Source organism: Rhinatrema bivittatum, chromosome 4 (genome assembly GCF_901001135.1).
Source record: "Rhinatrema bivittatum chromosome 4, aRhiBiv1.1, whole genome shotgun sequence".
In the NCBI taxonomy this organism is placed as follows: domain Eukaryota; kingdom Metazoa; phylum Chordata; class Amphibia; order Gymnophiona; family Rhinatrematidae; genus Rhinatrema; species Rhinatrema bivittatum.
In genome coordinates, this window is record NC_042618.1 from 85609713 (window position 1) to 85627554 (window position 17842).

Sequence of the window (17842 nt, forward strand, 5' to 3'; positions counted from 1 at the left end):
ATCATGATCAATGGTGTTGAAAGCAGCAGGTGGGTCTAATAGGATCAATTAAAAAACAACCAGGATGTGTAAAGTAACGAAATATTCAAAATGAAAAATCCCTTACACCAAACAATTTATTCCACCATAGTTAAAAATTGTGCAATAATCCCTTTGTGGAGGAAAAAGAGCTCAGAACCCAAGTGCAAGTTTTGTACCAAACTTATGCACATTTACGAGTAGGTCAATCATTGGTCTTTGAAAAAACCTCCCCTTATGCCTTTATTACTATATTTAATTTTTGTTTCAATATTTCTTCTTTTTATTAAAAATCACTGTTTGATTCTTATTGTGATATCAGAATAGAATTTTTCTAAAAAACTTTCATGTATGAAAATCATGCAAAGCTTTCTAATTTTCAAAAGGTTTGAGGTATTTTGAGCCATTTATAAAAGTGTGACTCATTAGAAAGCTTTGCATGATTTTCAGATGCGAATGTTTTTTAGACAAATTCTATTCTGATATCACAATAAGAATCAAACAGTGATTTTTAATAAAAAGAAGAAATATTGAAACAAAAATTAAATATAGTAATAAAGGCATAAGGGGAGGTTTTTTCAAAGACCAATGATTGACCTACTCGTAAATGTGCATAAGTTTGGTACAAAACTTGCACTTGGGTTCTGAGCTCTTTTTCCTCCACAAAGGGATTATTGCACAATTTTTAACTATGGTGGAATAAATTGTTTGGGGTAAGGGATTTTTCATTTCTAATAGGATCAACACAAATGCATTTTCCCATCCAGATACAATAATGTTATCTACATTTTTCATGTTATCTGCGGTTTCTTTACTTGATGATTTTTTTCTAACTCCCATCAGATTATCCACTAATCTAAATGTGACCGATTTTTTTTTGTTTTGCTTGCTGTAATTTTAATGAAAGAGAAACTCTTCTTTACAGCTATCACATCTTGATTATATTTTCAGACATTCTCTATAAATATTCCTAGCTTCTGAGGTCAGTCTTTCTCCAAGTCCTCTCTAAATGCCTAATAATTTAAGCTCTTCAATAAATCAAGGAGAGTTTTTTAAAAATGTATAATAGTCTGTTCTGGCACTATTTTGGAATACCAAGAATCAACCAAATCTTCAGCTGGAAAGATCTCATCAAATAAAGGTAAAGTGCATAGTGGTAGAGGAAGGAGGAAGAGCCCAACCCAGAGCTGCTAATTCCACTCCTCCAAGTGGTAAGGAATGTGTGCATTTAGAACTGGGCTCCTTATTTAGAAATCCACCAGGCCTGATGACTGTCATCCTTGATATGAGGTACTGCTTCTGCTCATTACCTCTTTGATATTATCACTGTCTTCCGGTCACACTGCTTTTCCTCCTGCTCATACTGCCTGTCACACTGTTCCCTTTTCCCCATAATGTCCTCTTTCACATTGCTTTTCCCTCATACTGTCCTCATCACCTTTACACTGTTATTCTCAGTTGCCACATGCTTATTTAGTATTCTTATTTCTCTCATGCTTCTCACACCCTATCCTCCTCCTCTGTGTCTCGTCTCTCTTTTCTCTCCCTTGTTCTCTAGCTCCTTAAATTTACCTTTCCCTGTACGTACCAGGATCAGTCCAGACTCCTGGGTTTTGCCCCCCCTCTAGCAGATGGAGACAGAAGTTTATAAACAAAAAACTCCGCCTACATATAGGCTGGTGCCACCTACAGTCTGGCAGTATTCTTCTGTCTCCTAGCAGGTGGAGAGGGTGCAAAACCTACAGTCTGTGTTAGGCCTACGTTGGTTAGGTGGTTTTTTTTTTGTAAAAAAAAAAAAAAAAAGGTAGGAAAGGTTGGTGTTTTGTTTTCTAGTGGGAAGGGACCGCAGAGGCTTGCCTGCTGGTCCCAATCCCCGCCTCCCAGGGGAAGTTAGGGTCCTGAGGGGACTGTTCCCCCTGGTAGAGGCAGCCGAGGAGTGGGAGAGCCCCACGTTCCGGCTCCACAGGGCTGGGGGTGATACCGGGGGTCCCGGCTCACTCCCCCCAGCCGGCTCCGGATACGAGGTAAGCAGTTAAAAAAAAAAAAAAAAAATTTTTGTTTCTCATTTATTTTGTCTGCTGTGTGTGTGCTGTGTGTGCTTGTGCTTGCTAGGCTGTGCTTGCTCGCGGTGGCTGGGACCCGCCGATCAGGGGAGAATCTTGATTTTTTTTTTTTTCTTCTCTCTCTGCCTCCGTTCGCCTCCTTTTCGCCGCGGCAGTGTGAAGATGCCTCGGCAGGCATCGTGCAGGGCCTGCGGGTCCGCGGCAGGGAGGCTGTCGCGCGACAGCCTCTGTTCCGCGTGCGTGGGCGGCGGAGGAGGAGGGTCGGCGGTGACTTCGGCGTCTCGGCGGGGTAGACAGGACCGCGAGGTAGCAGCGTTCCCGGAGCGGACGGCGGCGAGTTCGTCAGGGACGGCGGCCATTTTGCCAGCGTTTTCGGCGGGAACGGCGGCCATTTTCGCAGCGCGGGCAGCACAGGTGAGCGCGGGCCGGCAGACCAGCGCTCAGGTGCGGGACCCACCGCGTTTGTCCCCCCAGAGGGTGTCTGGAGGCGAAGAAGGGCCGTTAGGGTCCAGGTCTCCTGCGGATGATTCCCCCGAGGATGGGGAAGAGGAGGAGGGGTCATCGGACTCCTCCTTTAACTCGCGGTTCGTGTTACTGATGCATAAGGCGTTTAAAGCTCGCCGCCTGGCTCGGAAGAGAGGTCCCGGGGTCCCGGCTTCTGAGAGCGGAGCGCCAGCGGTCAAGGCCCCAAAATCCAGTACGGGGGGAGGGGGGCTGTCTAGGCCCCGGCCCAGACCAAGGCCTCTTCGTTCCAGGGGGGCGGAGGGGCCTTCGCTCTCCTCGTCAGAGTCAGAGGCGCTGGCGGATCCGGAGGAGGATCTTGACTGCCCATCCCAGCCCCCGAGGGGGGTTGAGGGGGATGAAGAGCTGGAGCCTAAGGATGCAGGGACTCTGCACGCTGCGGATGGGGACGATCCGAAGGTAGTTCGGTTGTTCCATAGGGATGAGCTAGGGCCCCTCATCCCGGAAATCCTGGGGGAACTGGGAATCCCACTTCCCCAGGTAGAATCTCGTCTGGGTCAGACGGATCCGGTTGTCTTGGGCCTCAGGGGTCCCTCGTCGGCGTTTCCACTACATTTCTCGGCATCGGATTTGATGTTAAAGGAGTGGGATACTCCGGATTTGGGACTCAAGGTAGCTAAGGCTATGGATAAATTATATCCACTGCCGGAGGACGTTTTGGAACTTTTGCGCCTGCCAAAACTTGATTCGGCGGTGGCGGCGGTTACCAAAAAGACCACCATCCCGGTAACGGGTGGTACGGCTCTCAAAGATATACAGGATAGGAAGTTAGAGGTTCAACTGAAGCGTATCTTTGAGGTCTCGGCGTTGGGTATCCGGGCCGCGGTTTGTAGTAATTTTTCGTTGCGAGCCGGTTTACGCTGGGCACAGCAGCTGTTGGCGAATGAGTCTCTATCGACAGAGGAGGCGAGACAGGCGAGTCGTTTGGAGGCGGTCATCGCGTATAGTGCGGACGCTTTTTATGATCTTCTGCGCACTTCGGCACGGACCATGGTCTCTGCAGTAGCGGCGCGGCGACTATTGTGGCTTCGCCATTGGGCGGCGGATGGTACCTCCAAGGCTAGGTTAGGCTCTCTTCCCTTTAAGGGGAAGTTGCTCTTTGGTAAGGAGTTGGAGGATATCCTAGAATCCTTGGGGGAGAATAAAGCGCACCGTTTACCGGAGGATAGATACCGCTTCCGGGGTGCTCCAGCCGCTCGGTCGCGTTTTCGTGGGGGCCGTAGAACTCGTGCGGCGAGAGGATCGAACTCTTCGTTCCGTCACGGTGCGGCCCGCCAACAATCGTACTCGCAGTCCTTTCGTGGGCGTCGCTTCGGCCGTCCGGGTGCCGGTCAGGCTGTACAGGGCAGTAAGCCAGCACAATGAAGTGAGGCCGGTCCGTTCCTCGGTTCCTCCGGTTGGCGGCAGGTTAAGCCGGTTTTACGAGGAATGGACCAAGATTACGTCGGATCAGTGGGTCCTAGAGGTGATAAAACACGGCTACGCGTTAGATTTTTCACGCCGTCCGGCTCCGGCTTTTCTGGTGTCCCCTTGCGGGTTTTCAGAAAAGCGCCGGGCGGTGCGGGAGACTCTGGCGCGGTTGCGCGACCTCGGGGCCGTCGTTCCGGTTCCGTCCGGCGAACTCCGACAGGGCCGGTATTCCATTTATTTCGTGGTACCCAAGAAGGAGGGGACGTTTTGTCCCATCCTCGACTTGAAGAGTGTCAACAAGTGTCTAAGGGTTCCGCGTTTTCGAATGGAAACTTTGCGGTCCGTGATCGCGTCGGTCAGAAAAGGAGAGTTTATGGCCTCTCTGGACCTCACAGAGGCGTACCTGCACATTGGGATTCGACGGGAGCACCAACGGTTTCTCCGTTTTGCGGTACTGGGACAACATTACCAGTTTCAAGCGTTGCCATTTGGCCTCGCAACGGCTCCGCGCACGTTCACCAAGATTATGGTGGTGGTGGCGGCGAGACTCCGCCAGGAGGGGCTGTTGGTGCATCCATACTTGGACGATTGGCTGATTCGGGCCAAGTCGAGGACTCTTTGTCAGCTGGCGATTCAGCGGGTGCTGCACCTGTTACGCTCACTGGGCTGGGTGGTCAACCTGGCCAAGAGTCATCTGGTGCCGTCGCAATCCCTGGAGTATTTGGGGGCGGTGTTCAACACGTGTCAAGGCACGGTGGCCCTAACGCAAGAGCGTATCCTCAAGCTACAGAGACAAATTTGCAGGTTGTTGAACAAACCGGTCCCAGTGGTCTGGGACTATCTGCAGGTCTTGGGCTCTATGAACTCCACGCTAGAGTTAGTTCCATGGGCGTTTGCACATATGCGTCCCTTGCAGTCCGCGTTGCTCTCCCGGTGGAGCCCGGTTTCGGAGGAATTTTTCCTCAGCCTGCCGTTGACCCAGGAAGCCAGAGACAGCTTGCCATGGTGGCTCTGCCAGGAAAACTTGAGTTGCGGGGTTTCGTTGGAAACTCCGTCGTGGACGGTGGTTACCACGGATGCCAGTCTGCTCGGTTGGGGAGCAGTCTGTCTCGGTCGAGCGGTTCAGGGAACATGGTCGGCTCGGGAGGCGTCGTGGTCCATCAATCGGTTGGAAACTCGAGCGGTGCGATTGGCTCTGGTGAAGTTCCTCCCGCTTCTCCGCGGGCGTTCCGTCAGGATTCTGTCGGACAATGCGACTACGGTGGCTTATATCAATCGTCAGGGGGGAACCCGGAGTCAGCCGGTAGCGGCAGAAGCTCGGTCGTTGATGATATGGGCGGAGGCCCATCTGAGCAGTATCGCGGCTTCCCACATAGCCGGGGTGGAAAATGTCCAGGCGGATTTTCTCAGTCGGCATTGGTTGGATCCCGGGGAGTGGGAGCTCGCGGAGGCCGCCTTCAGGCTCATTTGCGATCGGTGGGGCACACCAGCGGTGGACCTGATGGCCACATTCCGCAATGCAAAGGCTCCTCGATTTTTCTCTCGTCGCCGGGAGACGTTGGCGGAAGGAGTGGATGCACTGGTAGTTCAGTGGCCGAGGGATGTGTTACTTTACGTGTTTCCTCCGTGGCCGCTTATCGGACGGGTGCTGCGTCGCATAGAGCAGCATCCGGCGGAGGTGATCGTGGTGGCTCCAGAATGGCCAAGAAGGCCCTGGTTCGCGGATCTGGTAAATCTAGCGGTCGAGGGGCCACTTCGGTTTCCGTTTCTGCCGGATCTCCTCCATCAAGGGCCCGTTTGTTTCGACCTGGTGCATCGCTTTTGTCTAGCGGCATGGCTTTTGAGAGGCAGCGGTTGAGCTCTAAAGGATACGCGCCTTCCGTGGTGTCCACGCTGTTGCATTCCCGAAAGAAGTCTACGTCTCTGGCGTACATGCGCGTGTGGCGACTGTTTGAGACTTGGTGTGTGCATCGCGGCACAGCGCCTACCCGGACGACTATTCCGGATATTCTGCTGTTTCTCCAGGAGGGGCTGGCTAAGGGCCTGTCCTGTAGTACTTTGCGGGTGCAAGTGGCAGCGCTAGGATCTTTTCGGGGGAGAGTGCACGGAGTTTTGGTAGCGCAGCATCCGGATGTGGTGCGTTTCCTTCGGGGGGCAAAACAGTTACGCCCTCCGTTTCGTCCTCCGTGTCCGTCTTGGGATTTGAATGTGGTTCTTAAAGCGCTGTGTAAGGCACCGTTTGAGCCTCTGCGACACGTCACTCTTAAGGACTTGACGCTCAAGGTGGTATTTTTGGTGGCTATGGCATCGGCGCGGCGGATTTCTGAGCTGCAGGCTCTGTCGTGTCGAGAGCCTTTTCTGAGGATTTCGGATTCGGGAGTCTCCTTGCGTACTGTGCCGTCCTTTCTACCAAAAGTGGTTTCGTCCTTTCACGTCAATCAGACGGTGGAGTTGCCATCGTTCGGTCAGGGACAGTCTTCGGATCCCTTAGCTAGGGACCTGCGGAAGCTGGATGTTCGGCGCGTCTTGTTACACTATTTGGAGAGTACTAATGTGTTCAGGGTCTCCGATCATCTGTTCGTCCTCCATGGTGGTCCCCGGCGAGGTAAAGCGGCTTCCAAGACTACAATTGCTCGTTGGTTGAAGGAAACCATTCGCTCAGCGTATCTGTTGGCGGGGAAGCCGTTGCCGGTGGGTCTGAAAGCCCACTCGACTCGCGCCCAGGCGGCATCCTGGGCGGAATGCCAACATATTCCTACAGAGGAGATCTGTAGGGCGGCCACTTGGAAGTCAGTCCATACTTTTGCCCGGCACTATCGTTTGGATGTGAAGGCGCCAGGGCCATCGGGATTTGGAGAAGGGGTGCTTAGAGCAGGCCTCTCCGGCTCCCACCCTCAGTAAGGGAAGCTCTGGTACATCCCAGGAGTCTGGACTGATCCTGGTACGTACAGGGAAAAGAAAATTAGGTTCTTACCTTTTGCTAATTTTCGTTCCTGTAGTACCGAGGATCAGTCCAGAGTCCCGCCCAGTATTGCGATTGTTTGCCGGGAGAGGATGTGTGGTCTGTGTGCTGTTTTTTGCTGAAATATGTTTGTTTGTTGGTTACCTCGAGTTCGGTACCCAGTTGGGTGGAGTTAAGCGTCAGTTTGGCTTAGTTTGGAGGTAATCTTCAGTGTTCTTTGGGTTATTGTTGCGGGTTATCCTGCTACTTTGACATTCAGTAATACTGCCAGACTGTAGGTGGCACCAGCCTATATGTAGGCGGAGTTTTTTGTTTATAAACTTCTGTCTCCATCTGCTAGAGGGGGGGCAAAACCCAGGAGTCTGGACTGATCCTCGGTACTACAGGAACGAAAATTAGCAAAAGGTAAGAACCTAATTTTCTTTTTTCTCTCTTTCCAGCTGAAAAGCTTTGACCAGTTTATCTGTAACCTTATTTATGTGAACTGGAGGAAAAACCTGACTGAATACTTCCATCGCTATTACTTTGGGGGAAAAGTTTACTACACTCTGAATGTGCTGCACAAAGACCTTGATAACCCGTAAGTTCCTTCTTCACTTCCTAACAGAACCCATCTTGCCTTCAGATACATCTCTTCCCCTCTGGTTTGCCACTTCCACCAGTACTAATGTGGCTGGAGCAACTTGTGTTTGGTGGTCTACTTGTTGCAGTTTCCAATTCTCGGGTGAATTTTCAAAAGATGCTCGCGTATAAAATAGCAATATGCACGTAAAATAGCATGAACGCGAGCAGATGCTATTTTAAAAACTGCCAGTATCCAAACAATGTCTAAAATTCTACACATGATACTATTGGACCATCATATTAAGCACGCTTAAAGCCTGCTTTTCAAATAATCATAGGTCCTATTGTGTTGAGATTTTTTTGCAAATAAAATATTAGCCAGTTTATCTTTTACTGATTGCTTGTTCTATTATAATCACAATAGGTCCCGAATCTTACATGTGTAAAAGCAGATTTACAGGGGGTAAATGCATCTAAATAAGCTGAGTACAATCTATGGGCCTGATTTTAAAAAGCATTTACATGCTTAAAATTGTTTTTTACATGAGTAAATGGGCTTTTGGTAATGGCTGCAATATATTGCTTTGACTTGTCCATAAAATTTATTCGCTTAAATGCACTTTACTTTTTTTTTTTTTTTTTTTTTTATTGTTCCTTCTGCCCACCCCCCTGACTAATGACTGCCAACTATACTCTGGTCATTGAGGCTTTGATGTTGATCAGATTGGATCTAAATAATCTTATAGTCCTTGCTGACTTTAATCTTCACATTATCTATGCCTTGTAAAGGCTTTCTATCCTGCAAGTCTTCTTTGGGCTGGGAAGAATTAATGCATGAACCCATTCATCGTCATGGTCATACGTTTGATTTTTTTAAAATGAGGACATTATTTCTCAGCAAGTACCTATGATTTCATCTTCCAAAGTACCTTAGAGTGATCATTTTTTAATTGCCTTAAAGATGTCCCGTACAATGTTGTGGATCATTCCTTCAAGGGTATGTCCAACATTTACGAAACGAAGGCATGGCCATTTTATGCTCACAATTGGGCCGATACAGTAAAGTGCGCTCCAGCGGAGCACACTGTTAGCTCGCGTTTGGCCACGCGTTTTCGACATGCTATTTTTACCCCTTATACAGTAAGGGGTAATAGCGTGTCGAAAACTCGCGGCCAACACTCCCCCCCCCCCGAAACTAATAGGCCCACAACATGCAAATGCATGTTGTGGGCCTATTAGTCATTCCTGCGCGATCCAGAAAGAAGTGTGCATCGCAGGGATATATCTCATTTCCCCCAGGTTTTAGTCATGTTGGCTAATAGTTTCCCAGATTTGCTACCATAATGGTAATATTTGGCCTTGAAAAACATGGCAGATTTCTGTGCCCTCTCATTCAAAATAGTTTAATTCACATTGGATTTTTGCAACCAAAGCCCTAGCAACTGGAGTCGGGGTTTTCTCAAAGCATGATTTAGCGTCTTTACGGTGGGCCTCTAGGTGTCAAATTTGACATAATAGTGCTTTATTGCAAAATGCTACATAGGCTATTATATCTCCTCGCAAAACAGCCTTGGCAGTTTCCCAAAAAAGGAGGGGTTGGGCCTTGTTATTTTCATTAATGATTGAGTTAGTCTTCCTACTAAGTAGGCACGAAATCCTGCATCCCCATGCAAATACCTTGGGAATCGCCATACGCGAGTGTCAGTAGACAAATTACTGATTATGAAGTCCACTGATACTGGAGCATGATCAATTATCTCCAGGGGTCCCAGCTCTGCCCGAAGCACCCATGCAAAGTCCACATCTCGAACCAATATATAATCTATGCGGGAGCCTGTACCATGGGCTTGTGAGATGTGAATGTATTCTATGTCTGTTGGATGTAGTGTTCTCCAAGCATCTAACATCCCCAATGTTTGGCAAATCAACGATACACTCCTGGTAGTTGAGTCACCCGTCCTGGTCTCTTTGTGGACCTGTCTTGCATTGGATCTAGTACACAATTAAAATCCCCTCCTATAAGGAGATGTCCTTTGGCCTGGGCAGCTAGTAGTGTTTGCAGCCTAGTGAAAAAAGCTTGGCGGTAGACATTGGGTACATAAATGTTGCAGATCGTGAAGGGGCAGCCTTGCAAAAGCCCAATTATAATCAGATTCTGACCTTCATCATCTGAAATCACTTGTTCTAACTGAAAAGAAACCTGATTGCCTATTAAAATTGCTACTCCTACTGTTTTTGTCTGCGCGTGTGCCGAATATACTTGACCCACCCACATACGACTGAGTTTTTGATGCTCTATTTTATCAAGTTTTGTCTCCTGCAGTAAGGCTATGTGTACATGATGTCGCTGAAGGATTGCAAAAGCTTATACCTCTTATAAACCAAGCCTATGCCAGAAACATTCCATGACCAAAATCGCAAGGACTTTTGTGACATGATATTATCTCAGAATTGGAAAGGAATGAACAATTATATGTCATACAAGTAATGTGGTTTGGGCTTCCCAGTCTAAGCCCAAAACCTTCCACATCAGTGTACATTTGCTTGGCCTATACCCAAAGTCAGAATCACTAATTTTGCAAATTACCCTTGAAATCCCCATTCCCCCATTTACCCCTGCCTCCCCCCTCACCTTAATTCTTTCCATCTCTACACGAATAGAGACCATGGTCACCCTCCTGCATGGAATATTCCCTCCCTCCAGAAAAAAATATAAAGGAGCAAGAGAAGAAGAGAAAAAAGCAGAAAGAAAGAGAAGAGGAACTTGGAGTTGACTGTCCGACCTCGATCAAATCCAAAAATACTTAATTGCCTCTAGTGGGGATCGTTGCAGGGTAGTTTTCACTCCAACTTAGCTGAATGGCCATCTGGTTGCAGTGGGTAGCACCATGCCGGCCTTTCTCGTCAATGTGAAGAGCGGCTCAGCTGGCTGAGCAGCCCCCCTCTGCACTGCTGAACTGGACAAAAGAGCTGGTGAAACTGCTGCCCAGGTAAGAGGGTTACATCTGAAGGGAAGACTAACTTTCCCTTTATGTTTGGACGGTACAGCTGAAAAGAGTCAGAAATATTCAAAAGGGGCCGCTTGGCAATAGTGATCATAATATGATCAAATTTGAATTAATGACTGGAAGGGGGACAGTAAGTGAATCCACGGCTCTAGTGCTAAACTTTCAAAAGAGAAACTTTGATAAAATGAGAAAAATAGAAAAAAACTGAAAGGAGCAGCTACAAAGGTAAAAAGTGTGCAAGAGGCGTGGATATTGTTAAAAAATACCATCCTAGAAGCAAGTCCAGATGTTTTCCACACACATTAAGAAAGGTGGAAGGAAGGCAAAACGATTATCCGCATGGTTAAAAGGTGAGGTGAAAGAAGCTATTTTAGCCAAAAGATCTTCATTCAAAAATTGGAAGAAGGATCTAACAGAAGAAAATAGGATAAAGCATAAGCATTGGCAAGTTAAATGTAAGACATTGATAAGACAGGCTAAGAGAGAATTTGAAAAGAAGTTGGCCATAAGGCAAAAACTATCAGGAAAATCTTTTAAAAATATATCTGAAGCAGAAAGCCTGTGAGGGTGTCAGTTGGACCATTAGATGATCGAGAGGTTAAAGGGGCACTTAGAGAAGATAAGGCCATCGCAGAAAGAATAAATGATTTCTTTGCTTCGGTGTTTACTGAAGAGGATGTTGGGGAGGTACCCGTTCTGGAGAAGGTTTTCATGGGTAATGATTCAGATGGACTGAACCAAATCACGGTAAACCTAGAAGATGTGGTAGGCCTGATTGATAAACTGAAGAGTAGTAAATCACCTGCACCAGATGGTATACACACAGGGGCGGATTTTAAAAGGCGCGCGAATAGCCTACTTTTGTTTGCGCTCCAGGCGCAAACAAAAGTACGCTGGATTTTAGTAGATACGCGCGGAGCCGCGCGTATCTGCTAAAATCCTGGATCGGCACGCGCAAGGCTATGGATTTTGTATAGCCGGCGCGCGCCGAGCCGCGCAGCCTACCCTGTTCCCTCCGAGGCCGCTCCGAAATCGGAGCGGCCTTGGAGGGAACTTTCCTTTGCCCTCCCCTCACCTTCCCCTCCCTTCCCCTACCTAACCCACCCGCCCGGCCCTGTCTAAACCCCCCCCTTACCTTTGTCGGGGGATTTACGCCTCCTGCGCGCCGGGCCGCGACCTGGGGGCGGGTACGGAGGGCGCGGCCACGCCCCCGGACCCGCCCCCAAAATGCTGCCGACACGCCCCCGAAACGCCGCGACGACCGGGCCCGCCCCCCGACACGCCCCCCTCGGAGAACCCCGGGACTTACGCGAGTCCCGGGGCTCTGCGCGCGCCGGGAGGCCTATGTAAAATAGGCTTCCCGGCGCGCAGGGCCCTGCTTGCGTAAATCCGCCCGGTTTTGGGCGGATTTACGCGAGCAGGGCTCTGAAAATCCGCCCCACAGGGTTCTGAAGGATCTCAAAAATGAATTTCAGATCTATTAGTTAAAATTAAAATTTGTAACCTATCATTACAATCATCCATTGTGGGGGGGAGGGGAGTGGACAGTGGAGTGCCTCAGGGATCTGTACTGGGACAAGTGATTTTCAATATATTTATAAATGATCTGGAAAGGAATATAATGAGTGAGGTAATCAAATTTGCAGATGATATAAAATTATTCAGAGTAGTTAAATCAGAAGTGGATTCTGATAAATTGCAGGAGGACCTTGTGAGACTGGAAATTGGGCATCCAAATGGTAGATGAAATTTAATGTGATTAAGTGCAAGCTGATGCATATAGGGAAAAATAACCCATTCTATAGTTATACGATGCTAGGTTTCATATTAGGAGCTACCACCCAGGAAAGAGATCTAGGTGTCAGTGGATAATACATTGAAATCGTCAGTTCAGTGTGCTGCGGCAGTCAAAAAAGCAAACAATGTTAGGAATTATTAGGAAGAAGAATGGTGAATAAAACGGAAAATGTCATAATGCCTCTGTATTGCTCCATGGTGAGACTGCACCTTGAATACTGTGTACAATTCTGGTCGCAGCATCTCAAAAAAGATATAATTGCAATGGAGAAGGTACAGAGAAGGGCAACCAAAATGATAAAGGGGATGGAACAGTTCCCCTATGAGGAAAGACTAAAGAGGTTAGGACTTTTCAGCTTGGAGAAGAGATGGCTGAGGGGGGATATGATAGAGATGTTTAAAATCATGAGAGGTCTAGAACGTGTAGATGTGAATTGGTTATTTACTCTTTCGGATAATAGAAAGACTAGGGGGCACTCCATGAAGTTAGCATGTGGCACATTTAAAACTAATCGGAGAAAGTTCTTTTTTACTCAATGCACAATTAAACTCTGGAATTTGTTGCCAGAGGATGTGGTTAGTGCAGTTAGTATAGCTGGGTTTAAAAAAGGTTTGGATAAGTTCTTGGAAGAGAAGTCCATTACCTGCTATTAAGTTCAGTTAGAGAATAGCCACTGACATTAGCAATGGTAACATGGAATAGACTTAGTTTTGGGTACTTGCCAGGTTCTTGTGGGCTGGATTGGCCACTGTTGGAAACAGGATGCTGGGCTTGCTGGACTCTTGGTCTGACCCAGTATGGCATGTTCTTATGTTCTTATGAGCCTGCTGAATCCCAGCAACACAACATACAGGGAAACAAGAACCAAGTATTTCAAACACACAGTCCTGCAATTAACAAATTTGAAAAAAAACTTGAAAGAATATATGTCCCCCAAAAAATCAGCAAGCTGGTTAGCATGTCCTACATTGCGTAGGCAACTGAGTCTATTGAATCATATATAAGGATATTAAATTCAATAAAGAATATTTTTGAAAACGTTTTTGTTTAGAGCAAGTAAAAACGTGAGAGAACAGTGACGCTATGAGACTTTTTTTCCATGAAGTTCACAACGGTCTACTGAAATCTGCAGAGCAAGTTGTTCATGTTATGGTCCAAAAGTGGATCCTTGGTCCGACCGGCGAAGAGAGACAGTCGGAAGGCAGAGTCCTGTAGCCGAAGCAAGATCTTCACCCTGGAAGTCCGCGACCTCCCCAGAGGAGCTGTGGAGGCCGGACCACTGGGACTTAGGTGGCTTCGCCCTGGAAGCCCGTAGTCCCCCCAGGAGGAGCCTGTAAGGACCTGGGCCGCTGGGACTTAGGAGAGCGGCTATGGAGCAAGCGTTGACCGGAGGCACAGACCAGGATCAGGGCAGGCAGCAGAAGTTGAAGACGATGACACGGACCAGGATCAGGGCAGGCAACAGAAGTTGAAGATGATGAGACGGACCAGGATCAGGATTACCGGAACAGGCTGGCAGGCTCAGGAACACAGGAGCGGGCTGGCAGGATCCAGAACACAGGAAAAGGCTGGCAGAAACACAGGAACACAGGAACAGGCTGGCAGGACACAGGAACAGGCTGGCAGGACACAGGAACAGGCTGGCAGAACACAGGAACGGGCTGGCAGGATCCGGAACACAGGAGCGGGCTGGCAGGATCCGGAACACAGGAGCGGGCTGGCAGAACACAGGAACACAGGAACGGGCTGGCAGGATCCGGAACACAGGAGCGGGCTGGCAGGATCCGGAACACAGGAGCGGGCTGGCAGGACACAGGAACACAGGAACGGGCTGGCAGGAACACAGGAACAGGCTGGCAGAACACAGGAACACAGGAACAGGCTGGCAGGACACAGGAACAGGCTGGCAGGATCCGGAACACAGGAACGGGCTGGCAGGATCCGGAACACAGGAGCGGGCTGGCAGGATCCGGAACACAGGAGCGGGCTGGCAGAACACAGGAACACAGGAACAGGCTGGCAGGATCCGGAACACAGGAGCGGGCTGGCAGGACACAGGAACACAGGAACGGGCTGGCAGGAACACAGGAACAGGCTGGCAGAACACAGGAACAGGCTGGCAGGACACAGGAACAGGCTGGCAGGATCCGGAACATAGGAGCGGGCTGGCAGGATCCGGAACACAGGAACGGGCTGGCAGGACACAGGAACACAGGAACGGGCTGGCAGGCCACAGGAACAGGCTTGCAGGATCAGCAACTCTTTACTCGTAGGAGCGACCGCATTGCAAGGCACTGAGAGGAGTCAGATGCCGAGTTAAATCCCCCTCGGCGTCTGACGTCAATCCGGGGGTGGAGCTGGCTCTTCGCGCCAGAGGCCCTTTAAAAGGGTTCCCTCTGCGCACGCGCGAGCCCTAGGAGCGGGGCCGCCATCTCCTGACGGCGTCTCCCTCGTGGGAGCGGCGAAATCGCGGGCCAGGATGCCCCCCCCGGGACCGGAGCGAGGAGCGCGACCGGTACCGCACCAGTTCATTACTGAGGAGCTCCCGAGGAAGCATCCTGCAAAACCTCAGCCATTGTTGGGCTTTACTAATGAAGTCAGTGAATCCAAAACTGGGAATGAGATTTCTCGGCTAAGTTAATCCAAAGAGAACAGTTGATCTGCTTCACCCAAGGTGCCATTATTATGATAAATATGTGAGGTGTACACCTGAGGCTGATCCCTACTTTTTACACAAGTTACATTATTGTGTTTTCCTGATACAGTTGTGTCACAAACCACTAGCTGGTGTTGGGACTTAGTCATTGGAGCTTGTGATATTTGGTTATTGCAGTCTGTTTTCAATGAGTGGGACATTGAAACAGTCATATTTGACTGTTTTTACAAACTGAGATGACTATTCTATTTCTATAGATGGAGTAGCTATAGCAAGGGTGGAGAAGGGTAAAAGGGAGAAGATTAGATGGATAAGGGATTGGAGAGGAGGGTAAAACTTATGAGCAATAGGGAAGATACGATTGGGGGGTCAAATGTATGGAAAGTAGGGTAATTTTTAGTAATAATATGAATGGGTGGGATTCTACGATAATTCTGTAAAAAGCTTTAGTTTAACTACATCATGGTAATGTAAGATGTATTAGGATATGTTTTATATTTGTGTATTTTTTGAGTGTTGCTACTGCAACTCAATTGTATGTAAACCGCCTTGAAATGAACTTGAAAGTCGGTATATAAAGATATATAAATAAATAAATAAATTTAAAATAGTTTCTGATCTGAGGCAATACAACTGTTTTGCACTAGCATATCAAAGTAATTCAAAAAAAGCAATTTTGTGGTTAATGATAGAGAGGACTGGTGTTGGCTACGTATCCAGACTCATGTTAACAGCTTGCTGAAACCCTGTTACTACTTATTAACAATTGTGCACCTTAGATGGATATGAAGTAATAGCTATAGTGGGTTTTTTGGGAATGTGGTATTTACCTTGCAGTTTGTATTACGCAAACAAAGAGAATAAAAACAATCACTATGTCTTATGTGCAGCAATGAAAAGATATATTTTTCTGTAGAATACATGTACAAAACAAGTATTTGAGAACACCTGAGACAAATAACAAAATAGAATATATACAATATATCAGCACAATAAGCCCGAGTAATTTCCTCAAGGATTAATTATATACAAAAGCCTAGTGGAAATGTTATGGTTTTGAGGTGTTGGAGTGGATTCTTGGGCACTGTGGTGATGGCCACTCCCACGGGAAGGAGCCCCATGAGGAACCGCAGTACTAGGCTAGACTCGAGACACGCAGACACAGAGAATTTGTATTTATTATACAGCTTGGTGGAACTGCCCGGGGAGCAGACAGCAGTGAGGTAGTCCAGGGGTCCTCAGCAGAGGAGACCAGTCCCACACTCGAGTAGATGACAGGCAGCGCGGGGTAGCAGAGGAAGGTTACGGATGAAGGCGCTGAAGGTGAGACAGACTGACAGGGTTAGTACTCACTGAAGTAGGTAGCTGTAATGGTGAAGGTCCTGACAGGCAGAAGTACATCAGTAGTAGGCACCAGAGTAGGGAGAGCAGGCCCTCGAGGAGCGAGAACCTGATATCACAGATAGGTACCTGAAAGAGAGCATAAGGGCCCCCGAGGAGTGGGTACCCAGGTTAGCGATGAATTACCCCGAAGGGCAGAGAGAGAACTTCCTGTGGCAGCAGGGAAGCGGCAGAGCAGCTTAGACCGGAGGCAGTCCAGTCCTTGCTAACTCAGTTTCAGGTCAATACAGTAAAGTGGGGCCACTGTTACCCCGCTTTCTACTCACTTTCCGGGCGCACGCCGTGACATCACGCGCGCCTGTCCATGTGCGCCCAAATTGACGGGCGCTCCAGCCAATGAAAGCACATAGATGGGCGTGACGCGCGCCTGTCTATGTGCTTTCATTGGCTGGAGCGCCCAAATTGACGGGCGCTCCAGCCAATGAAAGTACGCTTCCTTCGCTCCACTCGCGCCGTGACTGGAGAGGGCACAGAACAGTGGGCTGTCACCTGACTTCACAATTTGATGAGGGCCGAGCCAGGAGAACTGGGACCTGCACGGGGGGAGCACTACAAGCTGCTTTCGCCGCCGGCTGCCCCCTCCGGAGGGCGGCAGAGAAGGGAAGGGGCTGAAAAGCACAGAACAGTGGGCTCTCACCTGACTTCACAATTTGATGAGGGCTGAGCCAGGAGAACCGGGACCTGCGCGGGGGGGACCGCTGCGAGCCGTTTTCGCCGCCGGCTGCCCCCTCCAGAGGGCGGCAGAGAAGGGAAGGGGCTGAAAAGCAACAAAAGGTAAGTTGGCACATGTCGAGCCGCTTCGGGAGGAGGGGATTTTCGGTTTTTAGGTTTTCATGGGTTAAAGTTGGGATCTACTTCCTGGTGCCTGTCATTTCAAATGACATTTGAAATGACAGGCACCAGCGCACCCAGGATACTGTATAGGCGCTGTATTAAGCGCCTGTACAGTAAAATGGGTTGCGCGGGCCTAACGCTTCACAGACGCGGCTTGCATTTGCAAGCAATTTAAATAGAGTATCGAGCGGTATGTGATCAGAACAGTGCGTGGGGCAAACGAGGGTGCGCCCGGCACTGCCGCACTCTTTCTAACGCGGCCTTACTGTATCGACCCGTTTGTTAGCAAACGAAGGGCAGGCTAAATACCAGGATGTGATGATGTCACTCGGAGGGGACGCCCCCAAGGTTCCTGACATGACGTGGATAAAGACGTGGGTGGCGTGCCTAGGAGGTCCTCAGGAGAAACATGGCCATCACTGTCGCCGTTGCCGTTCCGGGGACGCCGGAGAGAGCGGCATGAAGATGCGGCAGCAGCCATTTTCCCAAGGCTTGAGGAGAGAGAAGGAAGAAAGCTGAGGCACAGAGGTCGAAGCCGTCTGAGACCGATGGGCGCAACAGGAAACTGTCACCTTTACTGGGAAAGAATCTCCAGCCCCGCCAGAT

The 17842-nt window shown here is 49.0% G+C and overlaps 1 protein-coding gene across 3 annotated transcripts in view; it reads left to right on the top strand.

The window, feature by feature from the left end:
• ABCD4 (ATP binding cassette subfamily D member 4) overlaps positions 1-17842 on the top strand; it is a 272156-nt gene that overhangs the window by 79140 nt on the left and 175174 nt on the right. For all 3 annotated transcript variants that reach the window (XM_029598440.1, XM_029598438.1, XM_029598439.1), the window contains exon 5: positions 7416-7555. In XM_029598440.1, coding sequence (XP_029454300.1) covers positions 7416-7555 — 140 coding nt within the window. The remainder of the gene's footprint in view (positions 1-7415; positions 7556-17842) is intronic.